This window comes from Ornithorhynchus anatinus, chromosome 12 (assembly GCF_004115215.2).
Source record: "Ornithorhynchus anatinus isolate Pmale09 chromosome 12, mOrnAna1.pri.v4, whole genome shotgun sequence".
Taxonomy (NCBI): domain Eukaryota; kingdom Metazoa; phylum Chordata; class Mammalia; order Monotremata; family Ornithorhynchidae; genus Ornithorhynchus; species Ornithorhynchus anatinus.
The window spans coordinates 58,628,306-58,643,537 of NC_041739.1; the positions used below are offsets into that span (position 1 = coordinate 58,628,306).

Here is a 15,232-nt window from a genome sequence, read left to right on the forward strand (position 1 = left end):
CAACACTGTTCTAAGCTCTGGGGTAGATACGAGGTAATCAGGTTGTCCCACGTGGGGCTCACAGTCTTATCCTCATTTTACAGATGAGGTAACTGAGGCACTGAGAGGTTAAGTGGCTTGCCCAAAGTCACACAGTGACAAGTGGTGGAGCTGGGATTAGAACCCATGTCCTCTGACTCCCAAGCCCGGGCTCTTTCCACTAAGCCACACTGCTTCTCGATTATGGTACTTGTTAAGCGCTTACTATGTGCCAAGCACTGTTCTAAGCACCAGAATAGATACAAGTTAATTAGGTTGAACACAGTCCCTGTCCCACATGGGGCTCACACTCTTAATCCCCATTTTACAGATGAGGTAACTAAGACTCAGAGAAGGGGGGGGTCACAAAACAGACATGGGGCAGAGCCAGGATTAGAACCCTGTACCTTCTGACTCCCAGGCCGATGCTCTATCCCATCTACCCTGCCCAGAGCTCAGAGCCCAGCACGTGCCTCACCTTCCCCCCACCCCACCCATCACCAACTAAGGCCGACCCCTGCACGGAATCCGATCCAGAACGTGGCACCGGTTCTGCAGAGACTTGGCCGGCATGCTCAATCTCAGAAGTCAGTGCAAACAGATTTTTTCCTCCGGGAGGAGATCCGATGCCTGGCGCTACCACCTGCGATCTGGCCCACGACCGGTTCTCCCTCCAGACATCCACGGGCCCGAGTTGGGAAGGGGCAGCTGGGCAGCATTCGCTGCCTCGCGCGGGCCCAGTAGGGACGGTGACCTCGCAGACCCGAAACCCAACCCAACCAGCAAGTCCCATTATAAAACTACTAAAGGTTCTGGCCCACGTCGATCGTGTACCCGTTTAAGTTCCTTTGTGCCCCTGCTGCCCGTTCCCTGCACGCTTAGTACAGGTCGGTGCATTGTACCTTGGGACCGTGCAATGAATTAACCCTCTCTCCCCTAGACGACCCGTCTGCAACTCCTGTCAAACTCCCACTTCTCCCTCTCTTCCCCTGCCAAGGGAAGGCAGTCAGCGGTCTGAAAGAGAAGCACCATGGCCTATTTGAAAGAGCACAGGCCTGAGAGTCAAAGGACCTGGGTTCTAATCCCAGCTCTGCCACTCATTAGCTGTGTGACCCTGGGCAAGGCACTTCCCTTCACCGCAGTTCCCTCATCTGTAAAATTGCCGGGGGAGAGGGATGAAGATTGGGAGCCCATGTGGAACAGGTACTCTGTCCTACTCTGTCCACCCTGATTCCCTTGTCTCCATCTCAGCACTTTAGCACAGTGCCTAGTGCAGGGTAAGCACTTTAACAAATGCCATTAAAAAATGACATTCCCCACAACACTGTGATTCTCAGCTGCAAACAGGAGGCAGGGCTGGTGGTAGGTGCAGCTGAGAGGAGGTACACACAGTATTTAAAATACTTCACCTGTGGAGGGCAGATCGAAAGAGAGTCAGAGAAAGAGGCAGGCCAGTACCGAAAACAGGGAGCTAAACTGCATGGCATATTGGACAGAACACAGGCCTGGGAGTCAGAAGGACCTGCGTTCTAACCCCTGCTTTGCCACATGGCTGCTACGTGACCTTGGGCAAGTCTGTGCCTCAGTTATCTCATCTGTAAAACGGGAATTGAGAATGTGAGCCCTAAGTGAGACAGGGACTGTGTCCAATCCGATTTGCTTAATCCCACCCCAGAGCTCAGTATAGTACCTGGCGCGTAATAAGTGCTTAACAAATACCACAATTATCATTATTATTATTAAAACTGAGTTGAGTAGTCACACCACTGTGGCCCCACTTCTTTTTGAAACTTCTATAGTTTGGACACCTGACTCGTTCAGATTTATTCAGGCCCCGCTTCAGTACGAATTGGCCAGATTTTGCCAGACTCACTAAACCGGCAACCCCGGCCTACTCTACAGCATTCACATCAGTGAAAGACAGCTAATTGCCAGTGTATTCATCAGCCAAGAAAAACCTATCAAAAGTCCAACTTAATATTACTTGGGAGTGCTCTGAGATCAGACACCAATGCTTTATATTGCTAATCGGATAATTGCTCGGCCTCCCTACATTTGAATACATACGCAGTAATAATACTGAAACAATTAAGTTGATTTAAAAACACATTAATGGATAAAATAAGTCTCCCCTCCCCCTTTAGTAATTTCTCTATTCCATCAGAACATTTGCCAGTCAATTTGCTTAATGGGTTTCCACTTTCCTCCTGGTTTTTCTTGGTGGCATTTGCTCTAAAAAGATGCATCAGCTTTCTGGCTGGTCTCCATCTAAACAACAACTTTTTTACGAGCAGCCCCTGTAGGGGAATTGTTTCTGTTGTCTCTTTGTGGCATACGGATGGAGAGAGATTTTTTGGATGAGGATCTGATGACTTTCTTCCCCTCTCCCGGACCGGCTTCCCTCTCCCCAGATTCCCATTAGTTTGGAGAGTATTTCCCCTGCCCCAAATGACCTCAGGGATGACAGCGGGTCCTATAAAAAGGCCAACCAACCTCAATCAACATCAGAACCTTTTCCTCTGTAATTTTCATCGATGCCCAATTGGAGCCGGCCCAACGGAGGAAGGAAATTTCAAATTTTTGGAAATGGGAATGAATACCGTGTCCGCTGTTGGCAGTGGGATGATCCAATCATCGAGATTAGGGACGTGCTAATAAGTGAATATGCCAACATTCCCCCAGGACCGAGGGGACCCCAGAGTCAGTGGGTGCTAAGAGCCCTGCTACAGCACCCCCAATCGAGGACCCCAAAGGGGTCCCAGACCCAGGTGACTTTTCAACATTCCAAGTACTCGCCAGTAGGGCACTTCCCAATAAATCATTGGATGTTCAGAGGAGCCAAAACACCTGTCTGCTCCAGCGGAAGTTGGAATGCTGAGGAATTCGCCCTAGGTCCGCTCTGAGTGACTGTAAGCTGGCTGTGGGGAGGGAATGTGTCTATTGTTGTACTCTCCCCAGCGCTTAGTTCAGTGCTTTGCATACAGTAAGCACTCAATAAATATGATTGAAAGAATGAACGACCGCTGTCTTGCGCTGAAGACAGGGGCTGTGTCAAATCTAGAGCTTGGGAATCCCCAAGCTCCTTGCCCAGAGTTTGGGTGGGTAGGGAAGCGCCTCTGTGAACCCAGGGCTCACCCATAATATTAATAATAACGGTATTTGTTAAGCACTTATTTTGTGCCAGACACTCTTCTAAATGCTGGGGTAGATACAAGATAATCAGGTTGGACACAGTCTGGGTCTCACATAGGGCTCACAGTCTTAATCCTCATTTTATAGCTGAGGGAACTGAGGCACCGAGAAGTGAAGTGCCTTGCCCAAGGTCACACAGCAAGGAAGTGGCAGAGTCAGGATTAGAACACAGGTCCTTCTGATTCTCAGGCCCGTGCTCTATCCACTAATCCATGCTGCAGGCCTCCTTGTGGGAACAAGGAAAAAAAAAAAGCAGCGTGGTCTAGTGGGAAGAGCCTGAGACTGGGAGTCGGGAAATCCGGGTTCTCGTCCTGGCCCTGCCACTGGCCTGAAGCACAGAGAAGTTAGGGGACTTGCCCAAGGTCACACAGCAGGCAAGTGGTGGAGCTGGAACTAGAACCTAGGTCCTCTGTGACCTAGCAGACCATCATCCATCAAATACCATCATCAAGCACTAAAAGCAGCATGGTGTAGCGGATAGAGCAGGGGCCTGGGAGTCAGAAGGTTCTAATCCCAGCTCCTCCACTTTGCTGTGTAACCTTGGGCAAATCACTTCACTTCTCTGTGCCTCAGTTACCTCATCTGTAAAATGGGGATTGAGACTGTGAGGCCCACGTAAGACAGGGACTGTGTCCAACTCGATTTGGTCATATCCACCCCAGTGCTTAGTACGGTACCTGGCACTTAGTAAGCAGTTAACGAATATCATTATTTTTATTATTATTATTGTTATTAATAATAATTAAAAACCACACTACAGGTAGGAGAATGCAAAAGAGAAAGGTATATGCAAGTTTGACCAGGTAGGGGAAAGCAATAGAGAATAAAGATACGTAGAAGTTAGCACACTGCAGAGTTCCTTAAATCTCACAGTCCTTTTAACAAACTGTCGATGAATTCTCTCCCTTCCCTTTCCTTCTCCCTCTTCTACTCCCAATTCCTCCTTAAATTTTCCTTCTTCCAAAACCTGAGGTGCAGTGTGGTCTGACAGACAGAGCACGGGACTGGGAGTCAGCAAGTCTTGGATTCTAATCCTGACTCCACCACTTGTTTGTCTCATGTCTTTGGGCAAATCATTCAACCCCTATGTGCCTCAGTTACCTCATCTTTAAAATGGGGATTAAGGCTGTGAACCCCGTGTTGGCTAGGCACTGTGTCCAATATGATTAGTTTGAATCTACCCCAGCATTTAGGACAGTGCCTGGCCCATGGTAAGCACTTAAATACCATAACACGATTAAAAAAAAAAATCCTCCTCCTCAATGAAGACGGCTTGGTCAGTTACTGTAAAATGATCCCTCAAGGCCTGTTCCATCCCTTTAACCAGTCGACACAAACCGATTCAAGCATGCTGATTAAAACTTCAAATTTAATATTTAGTGAGGAATCCAATGAGTTTGAACAACAGTGGAGAAAGGCGTCGGGGGACCAGCTAATGCATCCTTCCCTAACCGTCGGGAAACCTGCCCGCTTTCTTCAAGCCCAACTGCCTCGCCTCACAAGCCCTCCTCAGGACCACTCCCCCCAAGTCCCCAGACCCACTGCTTAGACCCCGAAATGCTGTTAGGCTTAGGCAGCCATTCATTTCAACCTGGAAATGCTTGCAGTCCTCCCGCTCCAGTGACCTTTCCTGAAGGAGTTGCCGGGAGGGGTGAGGTCAGAGAGGAGCCCAGTCTGTCTGCAGCCCGGGCAGATCTTGGAAAGGCTCACCAGCCTCAACTCCTCTCACGGTGAAACAGTCTAGAGGTGCCGGCCTCCCTCGGTGGGGTGAGAAGCAAAGTGGGCAGGGGCTGAGAGCGGGCAGGCTTCAAAGTGCCAAGAGGCCAGAAAGGCACCATCTTGGGTCTTCAGAGCTCTGAGATGAGGGATACCAGGAATCGGGCTCCAGAGCCTCGCTGGGGAACCGAAGGGGGTATCACCATTCCCCTCCTTGCCTTGGCACTGGCCGCCAGGGTGGAAACCACCCTGAGGAGAGTAGTATCTATCTGACCAGAAAATGACCACCCTGGCTTGTCTTCGGCATTTGGGAAAAGGTAAGTTTCCCAATGGGGGGCAGTGGGGACAGGGAATATCTGGAAAGATGCACAGCAAGGGAAATCAAGTGAGGGTAGAGAGACAGGATGAAACACGCCCCTTGACTATCTTTTCTCCCTTTCTACCTTCCTCTTCTCCCGTCTCTACAGGGTCGAAGCTCCTTGAAAGCAGAGAGTCTATCATTTTAATATATTGGCTCTCCCAACTGCTTAAAACGGTGCTCTCTGGACACAGTAAGTGCTCAATAAATACCACTAATTAATTGATCATGTTTCTATTGTTCTCACCCAAGCACATGGTGTAATGCAAAGCACCCTGGGGGCACCTGGCACATAGCACCCAAAAGCCGCTTTAACTACCTTGTAATTCTCAATTTCCTCATCTGCAAAGTGGGGATTAAATACCTATGTCTCCCTCCTATTTAGACTGTGAGCCCCTTATAGGACAGGGATCGTGTCCAACCTGATTACCTTGTATCTAACCCCAGCGCTTAGTAGAGTGCAGGTATTATCAAATACCTCAACTATCATTATCACGGTTGGGGGCACATGGCCCACACCCAGACTTACCCACATACGTGGCTCGGTCCCCCCAATGGAAAAAAGACCACTCCGGGGGGATAAACACTGAAGGGACGGTCCTTCCCTTGGATCTGACAGGGACCCGGCTTCCACTCCAGGGAATCCCATCAAGCTGAACCCACGACGGCTCTTGATTTAGGAAGCGGTTTGCGGAGACCAGACAGGCCAAACAAAATCTCAAGCGGGTCGGGACTAATCAATCATCATCATCACTGAGCCTTACTCTGTGCAGAGTACTATACTAAGCAATTGGAAGAGTACAGTACAACAGAGTTGGTAGACAAGTTCCCTACCCACGGTAAACGTACAGCCAACGGCATTTACCAAAGGCCTACTAGACTGTATGTACCTAAAGCTTGAGAGAGAACAATAGAGTCGGTGGACATAATCCCCACCCTCAGAGAGCGTCCAGTCTGGCAGAGGACAGAGACACTTCAGTATATGCCAGTTAGGGGAAGGAAGGAGGTTCTGGGCAGGAGTTAGCGGCAAGCAGCCGAGGGCTGAAACAAGCCCCAGCCGGGATCTCAGAGTAGCCTCGCCCGGGAAACACATTTGCTGCTCGGCTTCAGAATTGGCAGTCGGTCCGAGCTCATCCAAAACCATGGCAACCGAGCCTCTCCGAGTGGAACCTCTCCAGGCTGGGCCTACTCTAGACCAATAACTCACTTCTGGGCCCCTGAAGCGACTCGGGTAGTTCTGTCCCCTGCGGTACCGGGGCCTCCGAGTGTGTCCAAGGAGCATCTGGAAGTTGGGCTCTGCCAGCCTGCTCGGCGTTCCCATGGGCTGCTTAGTCCCAGTGGACCAGGTTTCCCTGCGTTTCACAATGAGGCATCCCCCTGCCTCCTCCGGGGTAGGGGAGGAGGAACCCACCTCTCACAGCCACTTACCTCACCCCACTCAATTTCCCCAAAGCCCGGCAATAGGGCCTCCCTCCCCCCTCGGAGACAGCGGGACCCAAATGTACCCTGCTCCCCCAGATTGCAGGAAGGAGGGAGAAGCCAGCCTGACCGCCGGCCAACACCAGCACCTCGAGCCCAGTCTAGCGAGCGATTCGGGTGCGAATGTTCACAAGATTCGCAATCCCGACCTACAGGAGGGCCTAGATGCCCAATTCCCGATGGTGAATGTACACCCATTCCCCACACCGGGCACATGGAGAATTGGTGCTCATCATTCCAACCCTCTTTAAACCTCAAAAATGCCTTTAGACTCCCCCTTCCCTCAAGCCTCTCTCTTCCCAGCTAGAGGAATGCTTTCTCCAACTCCACCGTATCAGGCATCAGTCGAGAGTTACGAATTGCGAAACCAACTGTGACTCCCTGCAATCTGAACGTGGTACTCGCGAGGGAAGAGGCAGGGTGGGCTGGAGGGAGGGAGAAAATGCTTCTTGGGTCTTCATGCAACTGTCCTACATTCCGACATCTTACTGCTGCTTAGACAGCTGTCCTCTAGGGCTGACAGTGACCTAGCTCGGGGGCCGCTATGATTCACTTTCTGCAGGTTTAGGACCAAGCCTGACCCTGCTCCATCCCTGACCTGACCTTCCCAACCACAGCCCATGTGTCCCAAGAGATGCTGGGTACGTAACTACTCCAAGATGTGGGGTGCAGTAGCTTTAGGGGTGCGTGTGGACTCTTTGTAAGGACAATCAGGACAGGAATCAATGTTGCTCTCAGTCTCCTTTACAGAGTCGGTGGACATAATCCTTGCCCTCGGGGAGCTTCCAGTCTTGCAGAGGAAGTAGACACTTAAGTACATCCCAGCTGGCAGAAGGAGGAAAGGCAGACAAGGTCAAAGAGCTTCTGAAGGTCACAGCTAGAGACACACCCCTGGAGTGATGTACGATTGGATCTGTCGGCTGGGATGGATTTGGGGGCTTTGAATGGCTTTCCTTCTCCCTTCTATTTTCACAAAGGAACCCCCCCCCCCCCAAGCTAGCTGTTTCTCGCTTGCCTCTCCCACCTCTCAACCCCTCGTTCTCACTGCTCCCCCCAGTTCCGGAACTCTCTCCCACATAAACCCAGCTACCCAGAGATCTCCCTACAATCAAAACCCTCCAAAAATTCCACCTCCTCGAACAAGCCTTCCCCATTTAACTCTCCCCTCTCCACGTAAGTCAGAGCAGCCTGGAAGGCAGCTCTGGCAGGACTGTTCCTCAGCACTTGCGTGTACCCATAAAAGCGATCTGATTTCCCTCCTTGTAACGACTCTGATGTCTGCTTCCCCATTAGAGTGTAAGTCTCCTGTGGGGAAGGGACATGACCCAGGCTTCTGTTGTACTCTCCCAAGCGCTCAGCCCCGCTGCCGACGGGAGCTCGCGAAATACAGTGACTACGAAGCCGTCCGTTTGGATGGTTTGTTTCCCGGTGTCTCTCGGGCTTGGATTCAGGATTCCCATGAGGAACCTGGAGGAGTAGCCGGAGGGGGCGGGGGACGGCTGTCCCAGGACCCAGAGCTGCAGAACTCTGCCGGACTCCCCGGCACAGCTGACCAGGATAGGCTGGCCTTCCGTGGCTCCGAGACCCTCCCGATTGGCAGCAGCACCAAAGGGGTGACCCACAATGGGCCTTTTTTTGGAGGGCTGAGGTAGGGCCTGAGGGGAGACCGCTGGGGGGTCACGGGAGCCTCCAGTGACAGTCACAAGACCAAAGCTGGAGAACCACTAAATGTCTGCTCTTGTTTTCTGCCGACTTGCAAGTAAAGATAAGGCATCACCCAGGACATGCCCGCCCACCGGCATGTGGGGTGCCATCAGTGGCCATCTCTTCCACAGGACAGGCAGGCACCCCTCTCCACCATGGAGGGACAAGGGCGGATCAAATTCGGGCAATCCCCACGCCTCGGTTTCAGTCCAGAGAAATGGCTGGCTGGGAAGGGGTTAACCTTCACAACCGCAAGCAGACTGCCCTGACCTTATTCTGACACAAAAGTGGCCTCTCCGATTCATGATTCATCGCAAGCCAGTCCATCAACGGGCTTCTCGGCGCCCCTCGGAGCACGAGCCCGGGCAGGGGCGGCGGAGGGGGGATGACCAGCGAGGCAGGACCCTCCGCGTGGCCTCGAGGGGCCCACCGCCTGCAGACCCCCCGGCACGGCCCACTGACCGGCCCATCCCAGAGGGTAGAAGGACCCGGCGGCTGGGAAGACGAGCAACGCAGACACACCTCGGTCTCTGGGACGATTCATTTTCCTGAACTAACACGGGCAAAGCTGAGTAAACACTCTCATCCCTTGCCGGCCGGATTCTGATTTCGGCCCATCCAGCTGCCTCTCTCCACCTTCCCTTCCTTGTCCTCCCCGCCCCCACCCCTCGCCACCTGCTCACCGTCCCCTCTCCCTGCTCCCCTGGGTCGTGACCGGGAACGGGATCAGGATGACAGGAGACACCGGGTGGCCCAGGGTTACACCTGGAATTTACTTATTTCTATTAATGTCCACCTCCCTCTCTAGACTCTAAGCTCGTCGTGGGCAAGGAATGTGTCTGTTTATTGTTGTAGTGTACTCTCCCAAGTGTTTAGTACAGTGCTCTGCACACAGTAAGCGCTCAATAAATAGGATCGACTAAATGACTGAGTCCTGGGTCCCAATCTCGGCTCTGCCGCTGCCTGCTGCATGACCTTGGGCAGTTGACTTCTCCCAGCCCTCCATTTCCTCATCTGTAAAATGGGAGTAAAATCGGGATAGGGACTGTGTCCAGGCTGATTACCCATATCTACCCCAGTGCTTGGCACACACCCTGCACTGGGCGGACACCCCGATTATCATCACTACCATCGGATAGGGCCATCGGCCCAGGTATTCTCTGCCCAAGGCAGGGCCATATTCCGACCTGAGACTGAAGAGTTGCGGGGTGGGGTGGGGGTCGGGGGATTCTCCCACCTTTATTTAAAAGCCATGACCTGGGGGCACCCGCCCCATGCCCCGAGACACACCTGATCACATTTCTCGACACAAATCAGGCCGGGCAAGCAAAGAGAAGGACCGTGAGCTCGTTGCGGGCACGGAATGTGTCTGTTGCTGTGTTGTACTCTCCCAAGTGCTCGGTACAGAGCTTTGCAGACAGTAAGCGCTCAATACGATTGAATTCCTTCCCCCCCCCGACCCCGGCACATTTCTCTCCTGTAGGCCGGCTCTCCTAGCTACGGTGAGAATGTCTTCCAGGATATTAGAAACCTATTTCCTCTGTGTCCTCCTTTAATCAACTGGAAGAGACTTAAGGAAATGAGTCAAAATCCTGAAAGGAACGTCCCACGATGGCGAACAAACACAGTCATCACAACAGTCAAACGTGTGTGAGGACAGGGAAGAGCCAAGGACAGGAAGGCAGATTTCTCCTGAGAATTCTCTCAGAGTGAGGAGAGGCCGCAGCTTGCCTGACTTCAACAACACCCCCCCAGTCCCGCCAAAACACGCCCCTCCCAGAGCGCTAAAGAGAGCGGTTGAGGTGAAATTCAGAGCACACAAGCATCAACATAATAATGTTCGTATTTGTTAAGTGCTTACGATGTGCAGAGCACTGTTCTAAGTGCTGGGGTAGACACAGGGGAATCAGGTCGTCCCACGTGGGGCTCACAGTCTTCATCCCCATTTTACAGATGAGGTAACTGAGGCACAGAGAAGTGAAGTGACTCGCCCACGGTCACACAGCTGACAAGTGGCAGAGCTGGGATTCGAACTCATGACCTCTGACTCCAAAGCCCGTGTTCTTTCCACTGAGACACGCTAACTTTTGGGGCTGCTGGTGCAACATAGATTCGGGGATTCTTTTTTTATTTTCAAAGCAATTTCGAGAGTTCCTCAATTTGGCTCCTACGCGCGTCTGCCCTCTAGGCCGTCACAACGCCCATTGGTATTACCAACAGTCCAGCCAGTCAATCGATCAGTGGCACTTAACGAGCACTTGCAGTGCATGTACTAAGCACTTTGGAGGGTACAACAGAGTCCATACACCAAGTCCATGTCACCCATCAGTGGTATTTATTGAGCGCTTACTGTGCGCGCAGCACTGGACTACAAGGTAAGGAGAGTCGGTAGAAAACATCCCTGCCCTCAAGGAGCTTTTCTCCACATAACAGTCCCCTGCCCGGAGGTGACGGGAAGGAACAGTAGGGATTTGATTCACCATTCCTGCCGGCTTCATCCTGTTTCTGCAAGGGGTGTGGAGCAACGGACACAGACACTTAAACTCACATTCACACATGAGCACACACACGTCCCAGGGGCAACATTTTGCCAAAGGCTGGCACAGTTTGGGCAGGCGGGCGGTGGAGAGAGAATTCTAGAAAGAGGTAAACATAAACAAGTGGAGGAGGAAAGGGTCCCTCAGAGGGATCAGGGGTTGGGGAAGAGATTCCAGCCTGTCTCTCATCTGGTCCGGGCCGTTCCAGATGTTCATACAATGCCCTCTCCCAGAGGGACGTCACCATCTCTGATGTCATCCCCCGCCCAGAGAGGGTGCGTGACTTGCCTGCAGCCACAGAGCAAGGGGCAGAAGAGGTGGACAGGGAGAGGAAACAAAGGTGAGAGGAGGGTGAGGTGCAGGTCAGAGGGGCGGAAGGCCCGGGGATAAAGCAGGTTATTTGGGGGGACACGGGGCATTTCTCCATCTGTCAGGAGCCTATCGCAACGGGGTGCCCCTCTCTCAGCAGGGGCGGGCGTGGATTTCAGGGCATCAGACGCACCGGCCGGCCCACCAGGGCCAGCACCGGGCCACCCGGGCTCTGCTGCGCACATTGTGGCCACAGTCCAGAGAGGATGCGGCCAGCTGCGGCAGACCCCGGCCGGGCCTACCGACCCCCACAGGAAGGACCTTCACAATGCAGAACAAAACATCGGGGCCAGGAGGGCGGGCTCTCGTTCCTTGGAAGGCGGGGGGAAGACGACGGCGCAGAGATCCCACAACAGGGGGCGGGAGGCTTCCCGTACCCCAAAACGGGGGGCCAAGGGCCTTCTAACTCCCGGCTCTGCCATTTGTCTGCTGTGTGACCTTGGTCGCTTCTCTCTGCCTGTTACCTCATCTGTAAATTGGGGACTGAGAGTGTGAGCTCCACGAGGGACAGGGACTGTGTCCAACCTGATTTGCTATGTACCTAGCACATAGTAAGAGCTTAACGAATACCACCATTATTATTGTTATTCACTTGCTCCGCCCCGCCTACCCTGCTAAACGTGGAAATTGAGTTGGGGGGGCGGGAGCGTGGGGAGGGGCAAATTTGCACCTCGGTGTCCAGTCTTGCGTGTTCAAACGAGCTGGTCTCGGGGCAAGTGCAAGTTTATTGAGCGCTTACTGTGTGCGGGGCACTGGACTAAGCGTTTGGGAGAGTCGGTGGCCGTCTGGGAGATTTGGCAGACGTGATCCCTGCCCTCAGGGAGCTTCTCTCCACATATCTGTCCCTCGCCTGGAGGTGTCCCCTTGCAAATGCAGACTTCTGCATCTCCTGAACGGCCCCTCTCCCAGTCCCTTCACTTCTCTGTGCCTCAGTTACCTCATCTGTAAAATGGGGATTAAGACTGTGAACCCCACGTGGGACAACCTGATCACCTTGTATCCCCCAGGTGCTTAGAACAGTGCTTGGCACATAGTAAGCGCTTAACAAATACCATCATCATCATCACCAGGGGCGGGTGGGGCTCCCGGTTGCAGGGCACGGCAGGGGGCGTCCTCTAGCTTGCCTTGCCACCCGGCAGGTGGGGCAGGTGGGGCAAGTGGGGCGGCAGGTGGGCAGACCCAGCCCCGGGCGGCACACCTGAGCTCAGGGGCGCCCCCTCCCGGCCCGCCTTCCCCTCGAGCCCCTCCCCGGGAGCACGTGGCGGGAGGAGCTGCCAGGGCCAGGCCCCGGGCCCCGCAAAGTCCCCCACCCCTATTTACCTCCCTTGTACCATTGTGCGCCGTCTCACGCTCCCTGCACAGTCCTCCGCCCCGCTTGCACCCCCACGCCCCCCTGCACGCCCTCAACCTCGCCTGCACCATCTCACGACCCCCTGCACCCTGTCCTCCTCGCCTGCATGCTCTCACGACCCCCTGGCACCCTCGCCCTCGTCTGCACCTTCACACTCCCCCGCACCCCTTCCTCCTCCCCTGCACCCCCTCACGCCCCCCCGCACCCCCTCCTCCTCTCCCGCACCCTCTCACGCCCCCTGCACCCCCTCCTCCTCTCCTGCACCCTCTCAAACCCCCCTGCACCCCCTCTTTCTCTCCTGCACCCTCTCACGCCCCCTGCAACCCTCCTCCTCTCCAGCACCCTTTCAAATCCCCTGCACCCCTCCTCCTCGCCTGCACCCTCTCCCCTCGCCTACACCCCCTCACGACCCCCTGCACCCTCTCCCCTCGCCTACACCCCCTCACGACCCCCTGCACCCTCTCACGACCCCCTACACGCCCTCCCCCTCGCCTGCACCCTCTCACGACCTTCCTGCCCCCTCCCCCTCGTCTGCACCCTCTCACACTCCCCTGCACCCCCTCCTCCTCTCCAGCATCCTCTCACCCCCACCCCCGCACCCCTCCTCCTCTCCCGCACCCTCTCAAACCCCCTGCACCCCCTCCTCCTCGCCTGCACCCTCTCAAGACCCCCTACACGCCCTCTCCCTCGCCTGCACCCTCCCCTTCGTCTGCACCCTCTCACACTCCCCTACACCTTCTCACGCCCCCCCTGCACCCCTTCACGCCCCCCTGCACCCCCTCCTCCTCTCCCGCAGCCTCTCAAACCCCCTGCACCCCCTCCTCCTCTCCCGCACCCTCTCAAACCCCCTGCACCCCCTCCTCCTCGCCTGCACCCTCTCAAGACCCCCTACACGCCCTCTCCCTCGCCTGCACCCTCCCCTTCGTCTGCACCCTCTCACACTCCCCTACACCTTCTCACGCCCCCCTGCACCCCTTCACGCCCCCCTGCACCCCCTCCTCCTCTCCCGCACCCTCTCAAACCCCCCTGCACCCCCTCCTCCTCTCCCGCACCTCCTCACGCCCCCCTTCCCCCCGGCCCCTTTGCCCTTGCACCTCCCACACCGGTCCCCCCGGGGTGGGGAGGGGAGGACCGGGCTCCGGGGTCCCCGAAGTTTCCCTCTCGGGCCCCCGAGGCTTGGTCTGGGCCGGGACGGGAGTCCGGGGCGGGGGGGAGGAGGGAGGGAAGGGGTCCGGTCCGGCCGCGCGGTCTCACCTGTCCGGAGGAAGCCGGCCAGGACCAGGACGCCGAGGACCCCCCGGGGGCCGAACGTGTCGCCCATGGCGTCGCCACCGCTCCGCTCCCCGAGCCTCCTCCAGCTCAACTGCGGGTCGCCGGGCCGCCGAGCACGAGCCCCCCGGGCCCCGCCCACAAACCCCAGGCCCCGCCCACAAACCCCTAAACGACGCTCACAAAACCCCAGGACACGCCCACCGCCCCAAGCCCCTCCCACAAACACCTAAGCCCCTCCCACAAACCCCCAAGCCACGCCCGTAAACCCCAAGCGACAATCACAAAACCCCCAAGCCCCCCCCCCCACAAACCCCCCCCAGCAACACCCCCGAAACCCAGGACACGCCCACGACCCCCCAGACCCACCCACAACCCCCCCAGCAACCCCCCCGAAACCCAGGACACGCCCACGACCCCCCAGACCCACCCACAAACTCCCCCCCAGTAACACCCCAAAACCCAGGACAGGCCCACGACCCCCAAGACCTTCCCACAAACATCCAAGCCACGCCCACAAACCCCACCTAGGTCACGCCCCTTCCCCGGACCCCCTCCCTCCCATCTAATAATAATAATAATAATAATGGTGGTGGTATTTGTTAAGCGCTTACTATGTGCAAAGCACTGTTCTAAGCGCTGGGGGGGATACAGGGTGATCAGATTGTCCCACGTGGGGCTCACAGTTTTAATCCCCATTTTACAGATGAGGTATCCGAGGCCCAGAGAAGTGAAGTGACTTGCCCACAGTCACAGAGCTGACAAGTGGCAGAGCCGGGAGTCGAACCCATGACCTCTGACTCCGAAGCCCAGGCTCTTTCCACTGAGCCGTAATAATAATGTTGGTATTTGTTAAGCGCTTACTATGTGCAGAGCACTGTTCTAAGCGCTGGGGTAGACACAAGGGGATCAGGTTGTCCCACGTGGGGCTCACAGTCTTCATCCCCATTTTCCAGATGAGGTAACTGAGGCACAGAGAAGTTAAGTGACTTGCCCACAGTCACACAGCTAAGTGGCAGAACTGGGATTCGAACCCGTGATCTCTGACTCCAAGGCCAGTGCTTTTTCCACTGAGCCACCATCTGGCAGGTGTTCGCCCCCCCTCCACCTGACCCCTTAGGGACCACCCACCCCCCCCCCCCCCATCCACCTGCGAGGTCGGGGGTCCCTGATGGATGGTGACGGGGGACGGGGCAAATGGGGGGGTGGTCCTCACCATCAGCCCGCCCCACCCCCTAC

General features: G+C 55.4%; 1 protein-coding gene across 2 annotated transcripts in view; it reads right to left on the reverse strand.

The window, feature by feature from the left end:
* Window positions 1-14,091, reverse strand: part of KIT (KIT proto-oncogene, receptor tyrosine kinase) — a 51,625-nt gene extending 37,534 nt beyond the window's left edge. For both annotated transcript variants that reach the window (XM_029076787.2, XM_029076786.2), the window contains exon 1: window positions 13,979-14,091. In XM_029076787.2, coding sequence (XP_028932620.1) covers window positions 13,979-14,045 — 67 coding nt within the window. In that variant the 5' untranslated portion in view covers window positions 14,046-14,091. The remainder of the gene's footprint in view (window positions 1-13,978) is intronic.
* Window positions 14,092-15,232: the final 1,141 nt, after the last annotated feature.